At 42.8% G+C, this 26,113-nt stretch overlaps 1 protein-coding gene and 1 long non-coding RNA gene across 3 annotated transcripts in view; one reads left to right on the top strand and one right to left on the bottom strand.

The window, feature by feature from the left end:
• ENTPD3 (ectonucleoside triphosphate diphosphohydrolase 3) overlaps positions 1 to 12,756 on the bottom strand; it is a 40,718-nt gene extending 27,962 nt beyond the window's left edge. The window contains exons 1-3 of one of the 2 annotated variants that reach the window (XM_030812083.1): positions 12,653 to 12,756; positions 11,816 to 11,867; positions 7,795 to 7,922 (exon numbers count right to left, since the gene is read on the bottom strand). In XM_030812083.1, the coding sequence (XP_030667943.1) occupies positions 7,795 to 7,922; positions 11,816 to 11,855 (168 nt within the window). In that variant the 5' untranslated portion in view covers positions 11,856 to 11,867; positions 12,653 to 12,756. Of the gene's footprint in view, positions 1 to 7,794; positions 7,923 to 11,815; positions 12,491 to 12,652 lie in introns of those variants that run through there. The other variant, XM_003256891.3, reaches the window with a different exon arrangement.
• LOC105737684 overlaps positions 1 to 26,113 on the top strand; it is a 150,289-nt gene that overhangs the window by 54,231 nt on the left and 69,945 nt on the right. The window lies entirely within an intron of this gene.

Consider the following 26,113-nt stretch of genomic DNA (forward strand, 5'->3'; position numbering starts at 1 on the left):
CTCAGCCTCCCAAGTAGCTGGGATTACAGGTGCCCGCCACCATCCCTGGCTAATTTTTGTATTTTTAGTAGAGATGAGGTTTCACCATGTTGGGCAGGCTGGTCTCAAACTCCCGACCTCAAGTGATCCACCCGCCTTGGCCTCCCAAAGTGCTGGGATTACAGGCATGAGCTACCGTGCCCGGCTGAGGCATATTAATACCTGCATCAGTGCTCAGAATTAAAGTATTCATAATTAAGAAGAAAAAAAGCAAAATAAAAAAAAATGACATATTGATCACACTTTTGGCAATGTGTATGTCAACAAATGAACAGGCAGGTGTTGCTGGGCAGTGCTGGGGCTGGCTGTATGCAGGAGAGTAGGCTGAGAGTCCTGGACCAATTTGCCCAACTTGAGCAGGCACTAGAAAGCTTCACCTGCAGGTTTGGCCCAGCCCAGGCTCTGGACCAAACCTGACGAGGAAAGAGCATGTATTAGTAGCCTATAGAGTTTGGAATTAGCAATGCATACCTAAGCCCAGTATCTGTTTGTGCTCAGAGTCATCCCAGGGCATCCAGAGGCCTTCAGGGTGGCCTGAAGTCTCCCACTCCACCACCTTTGGGTTAGCCTAGCCTGTCCCACAGAATATGATGAAGTTGGGTCTGGAGGCAGGCTGACTCAGACGGATTCTCGATTTTATGATGCTGGCCTGGGTAAGTTGCCTAACCTTTCTGGGTTCCCTCATCTTTAGAGGACTTACTTGCAGAAGTAAATAGAAGGCTATATGCCTGATGCTTAATGGCTACTCATAAATATAGGCTATTAGCATATATAGAAATGCCAGTCAAGCAAAATAAACAAAATCACAAAACAAAAAACAGAAAAGAAAACAAAGCATCCCTCGAATCCAACTATTGCATTAGCCCTTGTTGTATCTTTTCTAATGATATATGTATATATGTATCTGGATATATACATATATCATTGTATATATGCAGTGGTGCCATCAATGACTCACTGCAGCCTCAACTTCTCAGGCTCAATCGATTCTCAGCCCCAGCTTCTCGAGTAGCTGGATTACAGGTGTGCACCATCACACCTGGCTAATTTTTGTATTTTTTGTAAAGACAGGGTTTTGCCATGTTTCCCAGCCTGGTCTCAAACTCCTGGACTCAAGCGATTCACCCACCTTGGCCTCCCAAAATGCTGCTGGTATTACAGTCATGAGCTACCGCATCTGGCCATGCAATGCTCTTTTCTTAAAAGTATATCATGAACATGTCTTCCTGACAGTAGAAACAGACTGATATCACCATTTTCATACATTCATTGTATTCACTGTCAGATACAGAGTAATTTAACCAATTTCCTGATCCTATACATTTAGGAGGTTTCCAACTTTTTATTATCTATATTACAAATGCTTGTTTTGTTTGAAATGGGACCAAATTTTTAAAAAGTTGCTCCAGCTCCTAAATCATAGCCTCTCCATTATTTTGAAATAGAACATCTGTGTTCACTGGTATGTGAACTTGGACAGCCTCTTAATCTCAGCCCTTCAGTATGATGAATGTTGATCAGGATCCTGACCTGACATCCCTCATGGGGAACAAGGGTGGCATTGTTCATAATCTGTCACAGGCAGAGACTCTCAGGGAGATTAAAGTACAGGTTGAAACTGAAGGCAAGAAGGAAACCAGGCACTAAACTAAAGAGGTCCGTGCCTCTATATTCTTGGTCTGCTTTCTTTCCTCCCTCCTGCTGCTGACCTGATCACCACCACTCCAACCCGCCCTGCCACGCCTGGTGCTGACCCATAAAACGAGGAGAGAGAGAATAGGAGAAAAACTATCACCTTCCTTTCCTCAAATCTTTATTCCAACCCTTCAAAAAGGGTGTATGAAGCTCAGGGCTGCTGGGCCAAGATCAGAGAGAAGGAAGAGTATCCATTCTCATTTGTAACTCCAACTGGGATCCAGCTTTCACCAGGGTCTGCAGCAGCCAGACTTTGCTCTATGAGACTGGAGAAATGGCTGTCCCTCTGGCACCTGCTGATATAGACCCACCTCTACCGACTCACACTGATCTAGCCCTACCATCATTCACTGACATTTTCAAAGGTGGGAAAAATGGTCTTTAACCAGTTTTCAGAGCTCTTTTGCCTAAACAGTGAAACTCAGTGTGATTCTTTTGGGGGAGAAGGGATGGGAATGAATTTCAGTTCAGCTGGCCAGGTGATGTTCGGATAAAAAGTAGTAAATAATCCTCTGTCTAATGCAGTGTGAGAAAAAACCATGGCTCAAATGTGGATCTGAAGACAGTGGATTAACTGAAAGGAAACAGTCTTTCAGTTTAGAAATGTACAGAATCAGGAAACTGGCTAAATTACTCTGTATCTAACAGTGAATGCAATTAATGTTAACTGAAAGGGCCAGTCTCCTTGGTCCAACACTTAAGGATTGTGTGATCTGTCTAAAGCAATAGCAAAAGCAGAATCATAAGGTCAACTTCCTTAGATTTGTTTATTATTATTATCATTATTACTATGGTAATAAATAGTAGTAGTAATAAACCTTGTCTTGCACTTATTCTAGGCACTGCAGAAAGTGCTTTGTGTTGTTGCCTGTATAAGACATATGTTATCATATCATATCATATACCATTCGACACATGGGCAAACTGAGGCTTACAGTAGTACGTAAGTGCCCAAGATCACAGACCTGGGATCAAGCCTGAGTCTAACGGACTCTAAAACCTGTACTCATAGCCATGATGTTTTCACTGAGCTCCAAGGAAACCAAGTCTAATGGCATGACTGTTCAGTAAGCAGGTGCATTGCAGACTTTCTTATTTAAACAAAAAGTCCCTTGAAAGTAAAGTCTTAGTTAACAGGTGTGCAGATCTGGCTGGAGGAGAAGAGAAGAAGTAGACCAGGGCGGGCTACAAGGCACCAGAAATACAGGCTGATGAGCAAGGCTCAATGAGGGTTAAAAGGGAATGATTTAAACACAGACTGGGCCAGTGGTTTTGCTTTGGAGAGTAATGGCTGAGCATGGGAGTGCAGACTAAAATGGCTTATGATCTTGGACCCAGTATGGGGAACTAATGTGGGCTGAGCAGGTCACAGTGGAAAAGCCCATCCTCAAAACCTTTAGACTGTGCAGAACCCGTCTTCAATAGTGACATCACATGGCTGCAAGAGGCAGTACAATAGTATTGATCACTGGACTGAGAAGCTCTAAAGTTCTTGGATGGTTATGATTAGGGGTAGGGAGGGCGAAGCCTCAGGAGAAAGGTATTGGACTTCATGATGATAAAGCGGGGAAGTGGGGGTCGAGTGAAAATTACAAGTGATGGCATCATGTTTACTCTTCAAGCTTGTGGAGCAAGTCAGACCAGTAACACAAGGGACTCAGACATTTTCGCCCCTTGACTGCGTTTTAATAGTTCTGCCCATAACCTCACATAAACCAGGGTTAGGCAAGCCAAGGTTAGATTTAATAGCCAGATATGACCTTGCATGAGAGTCCTCTGTAACATTTCAGAGCCCTCCAGACAGGCTGTTGTAGAGCTGGCCCTTTAGAACCAACTGTCAGCTGCACACGAAAGCAAAACAGGGCTCATGGTTAAAAAAATAAACATAACAAATAATTTAAAATCCTGCATATTTGTTCAACTTCATCACCTGCAATCCTCTTCAAAACAAAAAAAGAGAGATCTCTCCATATCCTGAGAAAAACTGCATGTGGAACACTCTCTTCCAAAGCTGTCATTCTGTTTCTGGTTCAACTGGCCCAGAACATCTGTCTTTTCTCACATTTAATCCACCCAATTAAGAAGAATGGACCTTCTGAGCTCATCTTCCTGTGTTTTACAATTTCCTGTCCCTTGCAATGATGGCTAGGGTCTGTTAGCAAGATTCAGAAGAGATTTAAAATCCCCTCTTTTAACTGCCTGCTGATTGGTGGAGGGTGTGTCTCCTGATTCCTCCAAACCCTTGTTTAAGGACGCTGTTGTATGTTCTCTTTTCTTTCCTTTACACCAGTTCTGCTATTTTCAATCTGTGTAACTATGGGAAGCTATTTGCCCTTTCTTTTCCTGTTTGCTCATCTGCAAGAAAAGGATAATAATATTATTTACATGGAGTAGTCACTGGCAATTCTCTGCCCACATCCCCTCAGGCCTTACTACTGTGATGTACAACCATCCATCTTCCACCTGCCTGAAGGCTTAACTAGTGGCCTGAGTCTACCTGATCACAAAATATGCCAGAAGGACTAGAGAGTTAACATCCAGGGAGCAGCCTCTCAGCTAATGACTGATGGAAGTTGGTGAATTAATGTGCCCTTGACTGGGATATCTGGGAGGCACATGCCTGTATGCCCCTTGATATGGGACACCTTTGAGGTCTCTGTACCAGCTCACAGGGACCCAAGCAGGACTGAGTCCCAGTTGCCCACAGTGCTGACCTGCTGCATAACAGGCCCTCTCTTGGCTGCCTGACCCATCTCAGTTCCCTAGTCCCTCACCAGTGTTTCCTGGGATCATCCCCAGATGATCTACTTGCATGTATGTCTTTGACTTGGAGAGCCCAACCTAAGACAGTAGCATTCAACATGTGTGCTTTTCTCCTTCAACAGTGCCCTCTAGACTGCCCAGGGATCTATTTTTCTCTACTCATTTTACTAGTCTTCCATTTGATTCCTCCATGTCCCTCCAGTGTGAACAGAGGACTTGCCTGTTACTGTCCAGAACAAGTAGAAGCCATCAGCTGGCAACTGCCTTAACCAGCCCATTTCTAACATTTTTAGGATTAGAGACAAAATTTTATGAATACAGGCTTCTGCCCTGTCCCTTTCCCAAACCTGTTCTCACAGAATAAAGAGCCCATGCACCTGTGTGTGGACAGTTCAGACCACACAGCTATGCTCTGTTTACACTCCCTATAAGCAGCTGCCTCTTGGCCACCCCTCAGACCATTGGTGATGTCCACCTTCTGGAGGTCAGACCCTAGATTCTGAAGTCTTGGGCACCACAGTATGTTCTAGAAGGGGAAGCATGGGCTCTGGGTAAACATATTCGTTTGGGTCATAGAGAGAGATAAGCCTGAAGTGCAGCTAGAGCTGGTCTTTCTGAAATGTGGGGCCCAGGGCAGGCAGCCCAGCTATCAGGGTCTAAAGGTGGTACTAGGCTTAACTCCTCTCCTTCAATTCAACAAACCTTCCCGCATCTGCATCCATTCTCCCTACCTTCCGTCCTGTGCAAAGCAGGAAGTGTTCTCCGATCTAAGGCCAATCCCTTCCCTCCACTTGGGATCTCCATTCAGAACTCAGGGTCAGGGAGAAGTGGGAGGCAGTGGCCTTGGGAACAAAAGGGACCAGGTTTCAGTTATGGACCTGTCATTCACTGACCAAACCTGTATTTTCTTACTTTCAAAATGGCAGTCATGGTGCTCGCTTTGCCCACCTTCTATGGTTGGCATAAGAACTAAGTGACATAATCAGGGAAAAGTGCTCACTTAACTGAATAGCACTATACAAAGTGTTAAGAGATATTACTCTTAGTTGTGGCTGGGCGCAGTGGCTCATGCCTATAATCCCAGCACTCTGTGAGGCTGAGGTGGGTGGATCACCTGAGGTCAGGAGTTCAAGACTAGCCTGGCCAACACAGTGAAACCCTGTCTGTACTAAAAATACAACAAAAAAAATTAGCTGGGCGTGGTGGTGGGCACCTGTGATCCTAGCTACTTGGGAGGCTGAGGCAGTAGAATAGCTTGAAATGCGGAGGCAGAGGTTGCGGTGAGCCAAGATTGCGCCACCGCACTCCAGCCTAGGTGACAGAGCAAGACTCCATCTCACAAAATAATAATGATAAAATAAAAAATAAAAAATATATTACTCTTAGTTGCAGTTCCAATTTTTTTTTTTTTTTTTTTGAGACGGAGTCTTGCTCTGTTGCCCAGGCTGGAATGCAGTGGCAAGATCTCGGCTCACTGCAAGCTCCGCCTCCCGGGTTCACGCCATTCTCCTGCCTAAGCCTCCTGAGTAGCTGGGACTACAGGCGCCCGCCACCATGCCCAGCTAATTTTTTGTATTTTTAGTAGAGACGGGGTTTCACCATGATAGCCAGGATGGTCTCAATCTCCTGACCTCGTGATCTGCCCGCCTCGGCCTCTCAAAGTCCCAATTTTATATACAGTAGTTTATAGAAGGCAGTGCCTGGAGCTTGGGAAAACAGCTTCTTTTAGGCCTCAGCTAGTATCTTTGGACAACCGGGTAATTTGCTTTCTTCTCATTATTGGGTGATTGCATAAGGGTTTTTTTTTTTTTAAATTCACGTTATTCATGAGGGCTGAGTTTCTTAAATAAAATATCCTATCAAGGAACTAAATGCTATTATATTATCTAATGGAGATAATCTTTTAGAAAAGCTGCCTTAGAATGTTAGCTCAAACCCATCCTTAGAGTCCAAAACAATATTAGTTTCTTTTCTTTTAAAAATGTCTATGTGTTTCAAATATTACCTTTAAATAGTCACTAACAGCAGGAAGATATGGAAAAGACTTGTGAGGTCAAGTGCAAATGTTAAATGAGATTCAAAGAACATGGCTGAATTACCTGGTCCCTATGGCACAGCTAAGAAGGGTTTGTACATTCTTAATGAGTCAAAAAACAAAGAAGAGTTATAAAACAGACTATAAATGGACCTCAAAGCCTAAAATATGTACTATTTGACCCTTTATGAGAAATGTTTGCTGACCCCTACCCAAAATGATTGAAGGACTCATCAACTTGCTTCACCTTTCCTTTGTCAGCCTCTCATGGAATTACCTCCTGTCTCCAAGGGCACCCTCAGAGCCAAGCCTGGGGATATATTATGATTCTGAACCTAAAGATCATTTGGGGATGGACTTGTTGAGAGCTGAGAGGGGCCCCTGGGACTAAGCACAAGGTCCTGAGTAATTTTTTTTTTTTGCGGGGGGGTTGTTGAGAGAAGTGTTGGAAGGATCACAGCACATGTTCTAGACTCAAGAGTAGTAGCACAAATAGAGCTCAAGGAGACCTTCTCAAGTTCTTGATTTTTTTGTTCACTCAGCCTAGGCTAGAAGAGGTGCCTGGGTCTCCTGGTCTTGACTTATTTTTTCCTTTTTTTGGAAAAATTTCTTTTTGGTAGAGATGGAGTCTCTCTGTATTGCCCAGGTTGGTCTTGAACTCCTGGGCTCAAGCAATCCTTCTTCCTCGGCCTCTCAAAATGCTGGAATTACAGACATGAGCCACTGTGCTCAGTTTTGGTCTTTACTCATTATCAGGGTTGTGTGGTTGGGAGAACAGATAAACTGGTCAAAATGGAAACTGCACTAACTGGTAAACTTTTTTTTTTGATAGAGACGGGTTTCACCATGTTGCCCAGGCTAGTCTCGAACTCCTGGACTCAAGTGGTCCACCTGCCTCAGCCTCCCAAAGTGCCAGGATTACAGGCGTGAGCCACCGCACCTGGGCACCTGGCTGAACTGGTAAATCTTTGATAGCCATCTGCAACTCTTGGTTACAAATTTTAGCTTTGAAGTCAGAAGTCAAAGCAAGACTACACAGTCCTTGGAGAAGGTGTCAGTCACTACCCTCTATTGTAGCCTCAAATATCACAAACCCAGCATGTCCAGACCTTCTGTCTTGCATCTTACACTACCTTCTCCTGGCTCCAGCCAGAGATGGGGGGAAAGGATTTTCTGCTCTTCTAACTCGTGGTTTTGGAATAATTGATTTCTTCCCCTTTATGTTCATTTCTTCCCTTTGTTGCCAGTCCCTTCACACTTACCTTCAGTCCTGGAGGGAGGACCTCTTGCTTGTGGATCTGGATGACAGTGATACTCACAAGCACCACAATACTCACAAGCAAGACCACCAAGGCAGTGATGATTGGAGTTCGGTAGAGGGCCTTGAGGCCTAAAATGAGAAGACCCAGAAGACACTTGAGGGGAAGGTAAAAACCAGGCACTGGTATTCTTTGTAGAATTGATGGACTGGCCCCATAATCAGGTGCATAAACCACTTTCTCTGGTGTTAGCGAGACCCACACTTCTAAGATGGAGTAGCAAATAAACTCCCCTTCTCCCCAGTTTTGGGGGAAGGACAAACAATACCTATTTGCCCTTCCTCACAAATTGTGTACTAAAACAGTGTTGCAGGGAGGGTATGCTGATATTTTGGTTATCCCTGAGATGAATTACAATAACATTTGTTTTACTTTTTTCTTTTTCTATTCTTTTTTGTTGAGATGGAGTCTCACTCTATCGCCCAGGTTAGAGTGCTGTGCCGTGATCTCGGCTCATTGCAGCTTCCACCTCCCAGGTTCAAGCGTTCTCCTGCCTCTGCCTCCTGAATAGCTGAGATTACAGGTGCCTGCTACCATGCCAGCCAAGTTTTGTATTTTTAGTAGAGATGGGGTTTCACCATCTTGGCCAGGCTGGTCTCGAACTTCTGGGCTCAAGTGATCTGGCTGCCTTGGTCTCCCAAAGTGCTGGGATTACAGGCGTGAGCCACCATGCCCAGCTAACGTTTTTTTTAATGGAGATTCAAAAAATCTATTTTTAAAAAATTAAACCAGGTGATAGAATATTTCATTTAAAAATAATCTCAGTTAAAGAAAAAGAAATTAGGCTGGGCAGATGGCTCACCCCTGTAATCCCAGCACTTTGGGAGGCCGAAGTGGGCAGATCACTTGAGGTCAGGAGTTCAAGACCAGCCTGGCCAATATGGTGAAACCCTGTCTCTGCCAAGAAATACAAAAATTAGCCAGGTGTGGTCTCATGCGCCTGTAGTCCCAGCTACTCGGGAGACTGAGGTGGGAGAATTGCTTGAAGCCAGGAGGTGGAGGTTGCAATGAGTTGAGATCAAACTACTACACACCAGCCTGGGTGACAGAATAAGACCTTGTCTCAAAAAAAAAAAATAAATAAAAATAAAAATAAAATAAATAAAAATTAAAAACAATTAGTACTATACTGAAATGATTTCATTTATTTGAAGTTCTAAACGAGGCAGGTAACAGGAATCAGAATAGTGATTGCCAGGGGGCAGAAGTTGGGGCAGGGATTCACTGGGAAGGAATATGTGGGCACTTTCTTGGGGTAATGGCAATGCGCTATACATTATAAGAGTGTGGAGTATATGGATGTGTGCATTTGTCAAAACTCATCAAACCTTTCAAAGTCCTTTGGAGAAAACTTGAAAATGAAAGCAAATCAGTGTCCTAGGTATAATTTCCCTTTAAAAAAAGATTCTTATAAATTGCCCTTACTATTCTGAAAACATAGTTTTAGAAGGCAAGAACACCCAACTTACGGGCACAACTTAAGATCTATCCATTTCACTGAATAGAAGTTATACCTAGTTTTTTAAAAAGATAAAAAGACATTCAATGAAAATACTGGCTAAATAATAATCTTGGGCTGGGTATAGTGGCTCATGTGTGTAATCCCAGCTTTGGGAGGCTGAGATGGGAAGATGCTTGAGGCCAGGCGCTAGATGCCAGCCTGAGCCACATAGTGAGACCCCATCTCTACAAAAAATGAAAAAATATCAACTGTGCATGTGGTGCACACCTGTAGCCCAAGCTACTCAGGAGGTTGAGGTTGGAGGATCCTTTGAGCCCAGGAGCTCAAGGCTGCAGTGAGCTGTGCCACTATACTCCAGCCTGGCGACAGAGTGAGACCTTGTCTCTAAAAAAATAATAATAATAGTCTTGGTAGAACTATTGGGACATCAATAGAAATGACACCCAAGTGGTTGAAATAAGATGAACACTAGTAGAAAGATCACTAGATTCATCGAATTCCAATATATATCTAATCAATTGGCTATCTAAATGTAAATTAATTAAAATAAAATAAAAATGCAGTCTCTCAATCTTACTAGCCACATTTCCAGTGTTCAATAACCACATGAGGGCTAGTGGCTACTACACTGGACAGTGCAGCCATATAACATTTTCATCATTATAGGAAGATCAATTGAACAGCAATTCGATAGATCCTGTCTTATTCCAGAACATTATTCCTAGATCGTCATAAGCTATGCTTTACCTCTTCATTATTTCTGTAAGACATTTTCCCAGAAGAAGAACAGGGCGTGTCTATGCACCCATGATATAATTAGATTCAGCCCCCAAATTCAGTCACATCACAACATTTGCTACAGGAGGGCAATCACGCAGTAGGTCTTCATGGCTCAGAACAGCTAACTCTTTCCATCTCAACTGATTCCCCTGCAGTGTAGCTGCAGTCACAGACACTTCTTGGTGTCAAAGTTGGTCACTTAACACCTTAATCCTCCTACCTTGTCATTGAAAGTGTAAACTGGTACAGCATCAATGGAGGGCAATTTGTCAATATTTATGAAAACTACAAATAAGCATGCCATCTGACTCACAATCACACTTTTGAGAAGTTATCCCATAGAACTAGCTCCACATGTGTAAAATGACTTAGACACAAGGTTACTCATTACAGAATTGTGGGTAATAGCAATGGAAAGGAGAGCCAACTGCCATGGAGTTGACCTGCAGAGCATATAAAGAGGTCCTATATCACTTTTCTGTGATTCCAAATAAAAGTACAGGAACCAGTTAATCCACAGAGGCAAACTTTTGCATCAGCTTTCAAAGAATGCATTTGTCAGTGTTATAGAAGTTTAAGGGATTTTTTTTCCCTCTAACAAAATGTGGTAGAAATTTAATCTGCCAAGTTAAACTTGTCCTTTGGAAGGAATGTTAACAGGTTAGTCTATATGAGTGATGTTACAATCTCTGTGTTAACATTTCAAAGTGTTTTGGGGGAAAACTTGAAAATCAAAGGAAAACAGCTCCTCAAGTGCAATGTCCCTTTACAAAAATAAAAGTTCATATAGATTGCCCTTACTATCCTAAAATCATATTCTTTTGGAAGACAAGAATACCCAATTTAGGGGCATGACTAAAGAATGTCTATCCATGGGGGAGGAGTGTGTGATATGTATGCAGTTTCCTGACCACAGCTACGTGGCTGGCCTCCTAAGTCTTCTGTGTTTCAGCAGTTTTCAAGTAAAAAGCTATGATTACCTTAAGCAAACCCTTGTCCCAGCAGAAAAGCTTATTACAAAGCAAAATGGATGAGACCAGGTCTTATTCATTCAGGAAATGCAGCCTAGAGCTGTGCTGTCATTAGGGCTGGACAAACATGGTAATTGCAAGGTACCTACCGGAGCGTGGAGAAGCCAGAGCCTTCTGGGCTTCCACATGAGCAACTCCAAAAAGTGCTCTAGAGGCAGGCGGGGCAAGCTTAGAAGTGTGTGTGTGTGTGTGTGTGCGCGCGCGCGCGCACGCTTTCCCTTTGAGTGTGAGAAAATCCCGCACTTGTGTCTGCAGTATCAGCCATAACAACACTGACCCACGGTGAGGGGTGGGGGTGCTGTAGGCACTGTGCCAGCAACATTTGGATGGGAATACAGAAGAGATCCAAGTACTTCACAATTGATCACAAAATCAACAATACAGTATTCTAAAGTAAACCTTACACACAGCTAGGTAAGGGAAACCACAAGGGCCAAATTAATGGATTATACAAACCGGAAAAACCATTTAAGTGAAACATGCATGTTAGTCCTTGTTTTGTGTGGCTTTGATGAAAAGCATTATTTTATTTGAGGAATGCCGGTGGCGAAACCCAGCTGAGTACTGAATCTCAAACCAATAAAGTTAAACAATCATTTGCAGGGGATATGGATGAAAAACTGTGGGCCGAAGCTGGAATTCTCTTGCGATTTGGCAAAACCACGCTTGCTACCTGCTGAGAGATACTAACCTGCTTGCTCACATGGTTGGCGGGTCAGCACAGTGAACATCTTTTCTCCTAGCTGCAGGTGAGAGAATACAGGATGTCAGTAAGTCCACGGCCCCCGGCCTCAGAAGTTTAAAGAACGAGCACAGGTTAAGACAAAACCCATTTTACTTCCTCCAAATCAAAACCTCATCCCGAGAAAGGTCAGCCCAACCCCAGAACTTCAGAGACAGCCCCAAAGCTGGAGCTTAAATTCCATGTCATCTCCCCAAATGCAAGGAAATGAAAAATGGATTTGCTGAAACTTCAAACTGAAAAGATTTTCCGAAAAAAGGCCTTTTTCTGCAGATTGTTCCACCTGTACACACACCCAAGAGAGAACAAATCTTCCCCATTATTAGCATTCACAGAGCTGAGGCGGGGCTTTTCTTCAGAACATCAGCATGGAAGGTTTTTGTGTGTTCGTGGATCGCGAGCCTGGAGCCTCTCTTTAAAGCCCCGGAAGGGGAGTCTTTAGCTGCTGGCTGGAAATTGCAAAGGGATGTCGGGGCCCTGGGATCCAGCCCCCACCAGGATCTGGGGTCACCGCTCTGGACTGCGTCTCTGCATAGCCGCAGGCATCTAAGCGCCCAGCACATCTGCGGATCCGTGCCGGCAGTCGGTAAAGACGCGCCCACCCTTCGTGGGCATGACAGGGACCACCTCCCCGCCGCCCAAGGATTTGGGGCTCCCGTGTTTCAGTCTCTTCCTCTGGCCCTCTGAGGAAATTCGATTTTGTTTCCTTGCCTCCCAACTCTCAGTCTCACGCAGCACCCCGGATTCCTTCCTTGGCAGCTCAGGCGCCGGGTCCCCTGACCTTACCTGTGCGGAGCCGATTCAGAGAAGGTGACTAGCGCTGCCGCAGAGGCGGCCGGCGGCCAGCGCTAAGGAGGTGTCAGCCCAGGCGCCGGGAGGCGGCGCCGGGTGGGGCGGGGCGGGGGCGGGGCGGCCTCGGCCTGGGACCGCCCCCCGCGTCCGTGTCAAGGCCAACTGCCTCTTCACCTTCTTTTCTGGTTGCTCTCACCTTCACACCCAGCCCTCGATGGAAGGCGAAGGGAGAGAGAGCGCGCCTCTTGCCAAAAGACCGACCCTGCCTGCCCAGAGAGCCTTCTGTCCCCCTCCAGGTCCAAGCCAAACAGCACTTCACCTTTCCTCTTTCAGTTCCCTCCACACTCACCTCTACCTGAAGTCGGAGAGGAGGGAGCCAGGCTTTGCCCTGAGAACCCACCGGAGCCTATGTGGGTGAGGGGGAAGGGAGGTGTCTATTATCTGCCTCCTTCTTGCATCTGTATCAAGACCAAGAACCTTTTGATCTGTCTTCTAGTTACCTCCATTGTCACCCCAACCCTAGGTGGAGGGAAAATGGGGACAAGGCCAGGCAGGGACTGGGCACTCTGTGGGTGTGCATGACCTCATGCGGTCCCCCGGTGGGTGGCTCCTGTGCTCCGTCTCTCCACGGGGTGGAGTGGAGTCAAACACCTGTAATGTTGGGAGCGAGGCCAGTAGGCAGGCTGGCCCCTAGGTCACTTGGGCCTAAAGCACAAAGTATGGCAGGCACATTCCCTTTCATACTTAGCAGAACCGCCTTGGCCATGCCCAGGGACATTCTTGCTGTTTACTGAGCAATGCTCTGCCCTACCCCATTTAATATGGGTGTCATAAGGCCAAAACTCACGACAAGTACAGCCCTGAAGAGGCAAATCAGAAAAGATAACAAAAAGGCAGCATGCAGTCTGCAGTGATACAAACACCCCAGGAGTCTGTCTCAGTGTACAGCAGCAGGCAGCCTCCTGGCTCCTCTGAGTGACCCAGGAGACCCTTGGAGTGATCCCAGCAAGAGGCCTAAGCAGGCTGTGTTTGACCATCCCTCCTTGTGGTTCCTGCATGTCTGGAAGGAAGAGCTGAGTCCCTGGCTATACCTGCCATAGCCTGCTTTCTCCTAGAAATCCACTAATTTTCTATCCTGTGCAGGTGGGGCCAAAGCCCCTAAGATAAGAAGTCCTTAAGATAGGAATGCCCCTGCTTTGATACCTCTTGAGCCCAGAGAGGTGGGCCCCAAGCCTGAGCTATGTGTGTGTGCTTGTGTGTGTGTGTGTGTGTGTGTGTGTGTGTGTGTGCAAGAGCACCATGGTCATTCACCCAGAGTTGGATAGAGGTGGACCCCGTTGGGGGATTGGGACAGGGTCTGCACTGGGGGTGTCAGACATTCAGTGAATACTTGCTGAATTAAAAGACTTGTTTTCTTCGAAAGCTGTGAGCCAATGAAACATAAGGCATATGGCTGGCAGCTGAGGATCCGTCTGCACCTAGGGGGCTGTAAGTACACAAACAGTTGCTGGCAGTTCATCCGGACCCGAGCTCAGTTAGATAGCCCCAGTGGGTGAATGACTAACCTTAGCATCCCCAGTGACTTCCCAGGGGCTGGGAAAAGGTTTCCAGGCCTAATGGCCCTTGAAATGCAGTTAGTGCTGGTGTATAAAAATAACAGAGATCAGTCCATGCCAACTTTTCTCTCTGCTTGCATCGACCTACAGACCTTCTAAGTGTGAGCATCAGCCTCCTTTGAGAACCTTGTAGTCTCCAATTGTCCTTTTATTTTTCCAAGCTTTTCTAGAAACTCTCTGCTCCAGGCACTGTGTCAAACTCCTTTGCAGCTTCCAAAGTAGACCTAGTCATTCAAAGGCATTTCCTCATCGACCTTCCACATGCAAGAACACACACACACACACAGACACACACACCTTTGTGAGCTTTCCTGATTATAAAATAATACAGATTTGCCCACCAGCTATCAAAACATATTGTAAAGCTGCAGTAATAAAAACAGCCTGGCTTGGGCACAGGAACATACCGAGAGATCTAAAGAACAAAAAAGATAGGCCACAACAGACTATTGGATATAGGATTATAAGATAAAGAACAGGTTGAAATAACATATTATTCAATAACTGGTATTGAAACTACTGGCTTATTTGGAAAAGGATTCTAATTACTCATCATCCACAAAAATAGATTTTAGGTGGTTTAAAAATTTAAATGTATAAAATAATTTGATGTCCTAAAAAATGTAGAAGAACATTTTTGTCATCCTTGGGAAAGAACAGTCTCTTCTACTATGCAGTCAAAGCAGGAAGAGAAATAAAGTCAACAAATTTGAATCCATGAAAATGAAAAACGACTGAATAGAAAGACACCACCCACCACAACAACCCCCCCCCCCAAAAAAAGATAAATTCTCAGGAAATAACTAAGAATGTGACAGTAAAGAGTTTAAAACCATAATATATACTAAAGTCTATAGAAAAATATGACTATCTGAAATAGAAAATGGGCAAGTCACATGTACTGGCCAATTTACAAAAGAAATATGAATGGCTGACTAAAATGGCGAAGATGCTTAATCTCATTATTTACCAAAAATTGTCAACTAAAACTTTGGTATATTTAAACAAGATTAAAAAAAAAACTGATTAGCCCTGATTAGCTTAGCAAAGTTTAAAAAGATCTAGGCCAGGCACGGGGGCTGCTAATCCTAGCACTCTGGGATGCTGAGGTCGGCAGATCACCTGAGGTCATGAGTTCAAGGCCAGCCTCGCCAACATGCTGAAACCCCATCTCTACCAAAAAATACCAAAATTAGCCAGGTGTGGTGGTGCATGCCTGTCCCAGCTACTCGGGAGGCTGAGGCACGAGAATCGCTTGAATCTGGGAGGTGGAGGCTGCAGTGAGCCGAGGAGCTGAGATCATGCCACTGCACTCTAGCCTGGACTACAGAGCAAGACCCTGTCTCAAAATAATAATAATAATAATAATAATAATAATAATAATAATAATAATAATCAGTGGTGCTTGTGTTGGAGAAGGTGCCAGGAAATAGGTCCTCTTGAAGCATCTGATGTGTGCCATGTCCTCCCACTTCTCTAGACAATTTTGCTGGTTCATGCTCCTTTCCTGGGAGTTTTTCAAGACTCGGTCTTCAGGATTATTTTCTTCTCATTCTGTATTCTCTTCCTAGGTAATCTCATGCATGCCTATGTCTTCTGTTTTATTCACAGAAGCTCTCAAATACAGGGCTCAGGCTTCCCCTCTTGATCTGTAGACCTAGAGAATTGTGTTTTTCATCTTTCAAGTGTCACATAGGCACCTCACATTTACAGGGTTTCAAGCAGAGCTCCTTATCTTCCCCTACCAAACCATCAACTCCTCAAGCATTTCTCATCTCGGCACTCCCCACTCATCCAGATGAACAAGCCAGAAACCTGAGGGTTGTCTTTGATAGTCTTTCCCCCATTCCACACGATCAATCAGTCACTAATTACTGCTAATTTTAACCTCTTAATCGTCTCTCCAATATGTACCTCCTTCTCTCTCGGCCACCATCATGGTCTGAGCCAGGATTTCTCAGTTGGAGCACTATTGATATTTCAGGTCAGATGATTGTTGAGGGAGCTGCCCTGTGTATTGTAGGATGTTTAGTGGCATCCTTGACCTTTCCCTACTAGTTGCCAGTAACATCCTCCCACACATGGTGTGACAACCAAGAATGTCTCAAGACATTGCCAAGTGTCCTCAGAGGAGTAAAATTTCCCTGGTGAGAACCACTGGTCTAAGCTACCATGCTCTCTTTTCTGGATCTTGGCAACAGTCTCACAAATCTCGCTGTGTCCATTTTCTTCCTTTCTTATCCATTTTCCCAAGACACCAGGCCCTATCTCTTTAAAACCCAGATCTCTCTGTGTCAAAACTCTCTGTAAAACACTCTTCTGTGTTGTCCATTTCTTAGTGGATTCACAATCAAATTCTCAATGTGACCTAGAAGGCCCTGCAAGGTATATTCTCTATCTCTCTTTCCAGTCTCTATCAGCCCACACTACTTCTTACTTCATGCTCTGAAGACAAACCAGCCTTCTTTCAGTTTTTCAAATATATCATGTTTACTCCTGCCATAGGACCTTTGTACATTATTTTACTAATTAGCACCTGTTTATACTTTTTTTCTCACCTCAGTCATTTCACTGATACTTCCCCGGCATCCCCTAATCTGGATCATACATCCAAACTGGGTCAAGTCCCTCAATTATGTGCTTTTAAAGCAGGCATTCCTTTCTTTCAGCTAGAGTTTCATTACAGTCATTGTTGAGCAAATGACCCCTGTTGCCTATCATCAAAGCAGCAGTCCCAGGATGTTAACTTACTATATGGTTTGCAGATGTCCATGTCACCAAGAAAGATGATTCAAACAGGCACTGGATGGAAAACACCTTACTCATATAGAGAAGAGATGGAACAAGATTAGCTTCAGTGATGACTGTGTGTCCCCATGGCAGCGGGTCTTACCCTCCAGCTGATGCAGGGAGATGGACTCCATACACCGCTCTGTTGCTGCAGGTGAAGATCCTCAACCTATCCCCCCTGGGGCCAGAACTATAGAAAGCTGGAGGTGCACTTGATGGCCATTGACCCATGCGCTTAAGAACAAAGAAGTACACATGAAACCCGGAAAGGGGAAAGTTATTACAAAGCAGAGATGTGCCTAGCACAGGCTATGAGGACTCTTTATCTCTGTGTAAGAAAATGTTCCAGGCCCAAGGCTACTCTTATGTAACCATGCAGGGGGTGAGAAGCTGTGCACAACTGCCTTTCATAACAGGAATTCTCTTGTTAGCCTTTCTCTGTCCACTAGACAGTAAACCATGTGCAAGCAGAAATCATGATTTTCTTACATCACTTTTTGCATTCTCAGTGCCTAGCACTGTTAACTGTCTAGTGAGCACTCAGTAAATATGTGTTGAATGAATAGGATGCTCTTTTATAGATTAAGAATATTAACCCTTTTACTACCTTATATGATAAATACTTTTCTCCAGTTTTCTATTTAAGACTCAACATTTTACAAGTGACTACTATCTCTCTGATTGTATGTTGAGGCTTGTAGTATTGGAGATAATTCATAGCTAACTATAGACCAGAGGGACAACCATGTTATCAGAGAATGTTATACTGGTAGTTAGGAAACCTGGCTTGAGCCTCAACTCTGCTAATTACCAGCAGATGTGCGAGCTTAGACATATCTGCAGACCTCTAGGATCCTCAGTTTTTTCATCTGTGAAATGAAGGCATGAGATGAATCAGACAGCCTGTGATTCCATTATTTTTGAAAGCACAAGGCTAGAGATATATATCATTAACACAAAGGGAATAGTTGGAGTTTGGGGAGAAAGTAGAGATGAACAGGAGTAAAGGGCTAAGAGTGGAGCCTTATGGAAGTTAGACTGCCAGAAGTCATGAAGAGTAGATGAGGAGGAAATGGAGCCGGTGTGTGTGTGTGTGTATGCATGTTTGTATGCCCATGTATGCATGTGTCCCACACAACCCTCTTTTCTGCCCCCTTCAAAGCAGACTTCACCCTCCCCATTTTAGCCAAACTTAAGTTCTTCTGAAATTTATTACTTTCTTCATTTTTCTTGATGCACCTTGTTGGTCCAGCAAATTTAACAAGCACAAGGAACAAACTTTTTTGTTCTAAATTTATGGTCTTGTAATGTTTTTGTGGATGGAGAGTTGTAGACAAAGAAGATTGCGTCCAACTAAAATTTCCAAAAAAATTGAATAAGTCTGAGTTCTCCAGAGAAAGTGAACCATATATATGTATATATGTAAATAGATTTATTATAGGAAATTGGCTTATGTGGTTACAGAGACTGAAAAGTCCCAGGATCTGCAGTAAGCAAACTGGAAACCCAGAGAACCCATGATATAGTTGTAATTTGAGGTTGAAGGCCTGAAAACCAGGAGAGCTGATGGCGTAAGTTTCAGTCTTAGCCCAGGCCAAAAGGCAGAAGATGACCAGTGTCTCAGCTAGAAGACAGCAGGCAGACAGTGAATTCTCCCTTATTCCACCTTTTAAAAAGTATTTATGTATTTTTTAGAGACAGGATCTCACTCTCTTGCCCAGGCTGGAGTGCAGTGGCACAATCATAGCTCACTGCAACCTTGAACTACCGAGCTCAAACTCCTGGCCTCCTCCCTCAGTAGCTGGCCTACTCCCTCCTGAGTAGCTGGGACCACAAGTGTGTACCACCATGCCCAGCTAATTAAAAAAAATTTTTTTTTGGTAGGGATGCTGTCTTACTATGTTGCCCAGGCTGGCCTTGAACCCCTGTCCTCAAGGAACCCTCCTGCCTCAGCCTCCCAAAGCACTGGGATTACAGACATGAGCCACTGTATCTGGCCTATTCTGCCTTTTTGTTCTATTCAAACCCTCATAGGATTGGATGATGTGTACCCACACTGGGGAGGGCAAATTGCTTTACTCAAGCTACTGATTCAAATGTTAATCTCACAGAAACAACATCACAGACACACTCAGAATAATGTTTAACCAAATATCTTACTCCCTGCCTCAGTCTAGTCAACTTGATATGTAAAATTAACCATCATAAAATCCAATTGCTTTTGAAAAAAATTTGTGATTCTGGCCCTAGATTCAGGTCTTGCCTGGGTGGTATTATATAGGGCAAACTCTTCCTTGCAATAGAAGTTCTGGGCTAAGAAAAGCCTCATCCAAACTTGACTTTGTGGACAACATCCAGGAGGACTGACAAATATGCTCAAGAGTCCCGTGTATAAAGGAGAAAAAGCAAATCTGGAGCAAGATCTGGTGAAATTAAAAACTAAGAGCAATGTGTGATTATGGGCTATCCAAAGGCTCAGAAGACAAATGAGCCCTTTACTTTGGTAGGCACATTGCAGGTCTGCCACCCACTTGCACCTCCTCTAGCTTCAGACTTCACTGGAACGTGTTTAAGTTTGATGCAACAGCCTCTATGCCTTTGGTCCGTCCTTCTTCCTAGGCTCATAAGCCCACTTGCTGGACTAACCCAGTATATTCCACTTCACACTTGCCTGTCATGCCAGTTCCATTTTCTATTCATTTAACAGATTTGCCTTGGTGGCCTCTATGTGCCAGGCACTGTGCTGAATACTGGGCCTGGGCAGGAAATGAGTCAGACACTCGTGTGTCAGAACTTCAGTCCTTTCCTCTTACTATACCCTTATCTGGGCCCTCTTGTCACAGGATCAGACTGCAGACTCCTGCAACAGCCTTCCAGGAATCTGTCCCAACCTTCTCCCCCATTCTGTTTTCCTGTTTGTTTTTAATTAATATATAATAATTGTGCATATTTATGGGATACAGTGTGATGTTTTGATACACGTATACATTGTGTAATAATTAAATCAACATATTTAGCAAATCCATCACCTCAAACGTATATCATTTACTTGTAGTAAGAACACTAAAAGCCCTCTTTTCTAGCTATTTTGAAATATACCATAATAATATTGTTAACCATAGTCACCCTACTGTGCAATAGAACATCATAACTTATTCCTTCTATCTAACTGTAACTTTGCACCTGTTGACCAAACTTTTCCTATGCCTTACTCCTCCCTATTTTCCCCAGCCTCTGGTAACCACTATTCCACCTACTTCTATGAGATCAATTTCTTTAGGTTGCACATATGAGTGAGATTATGCAGTATTTGTCTTTCTGTGCCTGGCTTATTTCATTTTACAAAATAGTCTCCAGGTTGAACCATGTTGTCACAAATGACGGGATTTAATTTCTTTTGAAGGCTAAGTAGTATTCTCTAGTGTATATATACCACATTTTCTTTATCCACTCATCCATTGATAGTGATAGACACTTAGGTGACAGACACTTAGGTTGATTCCATATCTTGGCTGTTGTGAATAGTGCTACAATAAACATGAGAGTGTGGATATTTTTTGACATATTGATTTCATTTCCTTTGGATATATATCTAGCAGTGGAATGCTGAATCATATACTAGTTTCATTTTTAACTTTTTTGGGAGCCTCCAAACTGCTTTCCATAATGGCTGTACTAATTTATGTTCCCATCAACAGTATATAAAGAGTTCCTCTTTCTTTACATCCATGCCAGCATTTGTTATTTTTTTTGTCTTTTTTATAATAGCCATTCTAATTCTGGTGAAGTGATATCTCATTGTTGTTTTGATTTGCATTTCCCTGATGATTAATGATGTTGAGCATTTCTTCATATATGTATTGGCTATTTGTATGTCTTCTTTGGAGAAATACCTACTCAGTTTTGTTGCCCACTTAAAAATTGTATTGGCCGGGCATGGTGGCTCACGCCTGTAATCCCAGCACTTTGGGAGGCCGAGGAGGGCGGATCACAAGGTCAGGAGATTGAGACCATCCTGGCTAACACGGTGAAACCCCATCTCTACTAAAAATACAAAAATTAGCTGGGCATGGTGGCAGGTGCCTGTAGTCCCAGCTACTCAGGCAGCTGAGGCAGGAGAATGGTGTGAACCCGGGAGGCAGAGCTTGCAGTGAGCAGAGGTTGCGCCACTGCACTCCAGCCTGGGCGATAGACTGAGACTCCATCTCAAAAATAAAATATAAATAAATAAATAAATAAATAAATTGTATTATTTGTGTTTTTTTTTGAGTTGTTTGAGTTCCTTGCATGTTCTAAATAGTATCTCCTTGTCAAATGCATAGTTTGCAAATATTTTCTCCCATTCTGTGGATTATTCTTTCACTTTATTGACTATTTCCTTTGCTGTACAGAAGCTTTTTAATTTGATGTGATCCCATTTGTCTATTTTTGCTTTTGTTGCCTGTGCTTTTGAGGTGTGATCCAAAAAAATTCTTGCTCAGACTGACGTCATGAAACATTTCCCCCTATGTTTTCTTTAGTAGTTTTATTGTTTCAGATCTTACATTTAAGTATTTAATCCACTTGATTTGATATTTGTATGTGGTGAGAGAAAGGATTTAGTTTCATTCTTCTGCATGTGAATATCCAGTTTCCCAGGACCATTTATTTAAAAAGGCTGTTTTTTTTTCCCTCCAATATCTCTGTGTGTTTTCTTGGCATCTTTGTCAAAAATCAGTTGGCTATAAATGTGTAAGCGTGTGAATTTATTTTTGTGTTCTCTATTTTGTTTCATTGGCCTATGTGTCTATTTTTAATGCCAGTACCAGGCTGTTTTGATTATTATAGCTTTGCAGTATATTTTGAAATCAGGTAATGTGATGCCACCAGCTTTGTTCTTTTTGCTTAAAATTGCTTTGGGTGTTCAAAGTCTTTTGTGGTGCCATACAAATATTTTTATTATTGTTTTATTCTATATCCATGAAGAGTATCATTGATATTTTGATAGGGATTGCATTGAATCTGTAGATTGCTTTGTGTAGTATGGACATTTTAACAATGTTAGCTTTTCAAATCCATGAACATGTGATATCTTTCCATTTATTTGTGTCTTCTTCAATTTCTTTTACTAATGTTTTTCAGTTTTCAGTGTATAAAACTTTCACTTCCTTAATTAAGATTATTCCTAGGCTGGCTGGCTTTCTTTCTTTTTCCTTCCTTCCTTCCTTCCTTCCTTCCTTCCTTCCTTCCTCCCTCCTTTCCTTCCTTCCTCCCTCCCTTCCTTCCTTCCTCCCTCTTCTTTCTTTCTTTCCTTTCTTTCTTTCTTTCTTTCTTTCTTTTCTTTCTTTCTTTCTTTTTCTTTCTTTCTTTTCTTTCTCTTTCTTTCTTTCTTTCTCCCCCTCCCTTCCTTCCTTCCTTCCTTCCTTCCTTCCTTCCTTCCTTCCTTCCCTCCATCCTTCCTTCTCTTTCTTTCTTCTCTAACAGAGTCTCGCTCTGTCACCCAGGCTGGAGTGCAGTGGCACAATCTCAGGTCACTGCAACCTCCACCTTTCGGTTTCAAGTGATTCTCCTTCTCAGCCTCTCAAGTAGTTGGGATTACAGGCGCCCACCATGACGCTCGGCTAATTTTTGTATTTTTGATAGAGATGGGTTTTCGCCATGTTGACCAGGCTGGTCTTGAACTCCTGATCTCAGGTGATCTGCCACCTTGGCCTCCCAAAGTGTTGGGATTACAGGCCTGAGGCCCTTTCTTCCTTCCTTCCTTCCTTCCTTCCTTCCTTCCTTCTTTCCTTCCTTCGTCCCTCCCTCCCTCCCTTTCTTCCTTCCCTCCCACCTGCCTTTCTCTTCTTCTCTTTGGTAGCTTTTGTAAGTGGGATTGCGTCTCGATTTCTTTTTCTGAAAGTTCACTATTGGTGTATTGAAATGCTACTAATTTTTGTATGTTTATTTTATATCATGCAACTTTACTGAATTTGTTTATTAGTTTCAACAGTTTTTGTGAAATTTTTAGGGTTTTCTATGTATAAAATTATGTTGTCCACAAACAGGAATAATTTGACTTCCTCCTTTCCAATTTGGTTGCCCTTTATGTCTTTCTCTTGCCTAAGTGATCTGTAAACTTTCAGTAGTTCCTCTCTATGTTGTGCCTTCGTTTGCAATTATGGCTAATGTTATTCTTATTTGTATTATTTTCTTCTTTCTATTTTTAAAAATATTTTTGTTGTCCTTTTTCTAGCTTCTTGAGCAAAACACTTGGCTTATTGTTTTTTAAATTTCTGTATTTCATATACGCATCTAAGACTATACTGTTTACTCCAAGTGCTGCTTTAGCTATGCTCAACAAATTTTTATATTTAATACTTTTGCTATTATTCAGTTCTAAATATTTGATGATTTCTATTGTGATTTCTTCTTGAATTATTTTTTTATTTTTAATTTTTTTTTAGACAGTTTTGCTCTGTTGCCCAGGCTGGAGTGCAGTGCTGCAATCTCTGCTCACTGCAACCACCGCCTCCCAGGTTCAAGTGATTCTCCTGCCTCAGCCTGTTGAGTAGCTGGGATTACAGGCACCCACCACCACACCCAGCTAGTTCTGTGTATTTTTAGTAGAGATGGGATTTCACCATGTTGGCCAGGCTGATCTCAAGCTCCTGACCTCAAGCTCCTGACCTCAGGTGATCTGCCCACCTTGGCCTCCCAAAGTGCTGAGATTACAGGCGTGAGCTACAGTGCCTGGCCTTCTTGAATTATTTCAAAGTATTTTTTTGGTTTCCAAAAGTAGAAAATTCAGGAACTAAATTTTTATAACTGATTGGGAGTTTTATTTTGCCATAGTTAGAAAATTTGGGTTTTGAGGTGTTGACATTTGATAGTTCTTAAGACATTCTTTGTGATCATGTTCTCGGTCAATTTTGTGGTTATTTTATTGAGCTTGAAAAGATTTTTTAACATTTAATTTAAAAACGTGTTTGTATGCAGAAAAATTCCCTGTTTTTTGGTGTACAGTCCTGTGAGTTTTTGCAGATGCGGAGAGTCATGTAACCACCACCCCACCACCACAATCAAGTATAGAACCTTTTCTTTCTTTCTCTTCCCCTTCCCCTTCCCCTTCCCTTCCTTTCTTTCTTGGGGTCTCACACCTGTGACGCAGGCTGGAGTGCAGTGGCACAACCTTGGCTCACTGCAGCCTTGACTTCCGGGATTCAGGTGATTCTCCCACCTCAGCCTCCAGAGTGGCTGGGACTACAGATGCATGCTACCACATCTGGCTAATTTTTTGTTTTGTTTTGTATTTTTAGTAGAAACAGGGTTTTGCTGTGTTGCCTGGGCTGGCAGAACATTTTCAATGCCCCCCCACAACAGATTCCCTTGGACTGCTCTTTTGTAGTCAACCTCTTCCCTACCCTCCTGGAAACCAATGATCTGTTTTCTATTTCTTTAATTTTTGCTTCCTTCAGATATTATATAAATGGAATCGTATAATATGTGACCCTTTGAGTCTGGCTTCTGTCACTCGGCATAATGCATCTGAGATTCATTCATGTTGTTGCATGTATCAACAATTCATTTACTTTTTATTGCTGAATGGTACTCAGTTTGTTTATCCATTCACCAGCTGAAGGACATTTAGATGGTTTTCAGTTACACTGTATGTTCTTAATTATTGGGAGTAGAATTCTAAATATGTTCACTATATGAAACTTACTGGGTTGTTTGTATTTTCTATAGACAGAAAATTCTTGTCATTTGGATCCATCACTTTCTGGGAGATTTTTGTTATAACCTTCTACTATGATAGTATATTTGTGGGTGTTTCCTTATAACTCCTGTGATGTTTCCTTTAAATATCAAAGCTTATTTTGTTAGATTTGTATAGGTCCAGTATTGTTATATCTTCTCAGTGAACTATTCCTTTTATCATTAGCAATGCTCCTTTTCACTACTAATAATGCTTTGATCTTAAAGTCCTTTCTATCAGACATGAATACTGCTATGTCCTTTGTGTCCTTTGTGCACATTCTCCACCCTTCTCTCCCTGCTCTGGCCCACAAGCTGCATCACCTAAGCTCTCTTGCCAACTGCCTTGTGGTTGGATTGCCAATGGGAGGCAACTTGGCTAGACTGAACTACAATCCCCAGAATCTCCTTTACAGAATGTTTCCAGTTATGGTGGGCTACAAGGAATATTCTCCTCCAAGAGCTGGAGGATGGAAGAGATATACTAGGCATTTTCTAGTATATACACTTCTCAGCTATTCAAGTAAGCTAATTTAGGTACTGCTGTGAAGACATCATTTGGAAGGCCTAGCCATTCCCTGTGTGGGAGACTCCGAACAGTTACGTCTGCAATGGCTCTCCCTTCTTCCTGAATCTTGATTTCCTGATTGCCATCTGTGAACACTAAGCTTCAGCACCTGGCCATGAAGTTCCAGCCTGTTTGTGATCTTCCCAGCCCTCACAGTTGCATAAACCAATTATTTCTGACAAATTTCTCTCTCTCTCTCTCTCTCTCTCTCTCTCTCTCTCTCTCTCTCTCTCTCTCATCTCCTACTGGTTCTCCTTATCTGGTTCAACCCCAACTGGTACATTTTATTTTATTCTCACTGTTGACTAAGAATCTAGTTGGTATAGGATTCGACACTGGCAGTTATTTCCCTTCAGTACTTTGAAGATATTAAATCGTCTTTTGGCATTTACTTGTTGCTGATAATAAGTGCTGTCAGCTGAATTGCAGTTCCATTTGAGATAATCTGTTTTCTTTTTGGATGTCTTTAAGGTTTTCTCATTGTTTTTGATCTCTCATTTCACTATAATGAATTAATAATTTGTTTTATTCCCCCTTTAGATGCTGCATGATCCTTTTATCTGAAAATTTATACCTTAATTTTGAAAACCTCTGAGATTTTATCTCCAAAAATATTGCCTCTGTCACATAGGTGTGTCTTTTTGGTAAAATGATTTTTTGTTTTTGGATATATCCCAGTAGTGGGATTGCTGGGTCAAATGGTAGTTCTATTTTTAGTTCTTCGAGAAATCTGCAAACAACTTTCCACAGTGGCTGAACTAATTT

This window comes from Nomascus leucogenys, chromosome 4 (genome assembly GCF_006542625.1).
Source record: "Nomascus leucogenys isolate Asia chromosome 4, Asia_NLE_v1, whole genome shotgun sequence".
In the NCBI taxonomy this organism is placed as follows: Eukaryota; Metazoa; Chordata; class Mammalia; order Primates; family Hylobatidae; genus Nomascus; species Nomascus leucogenys.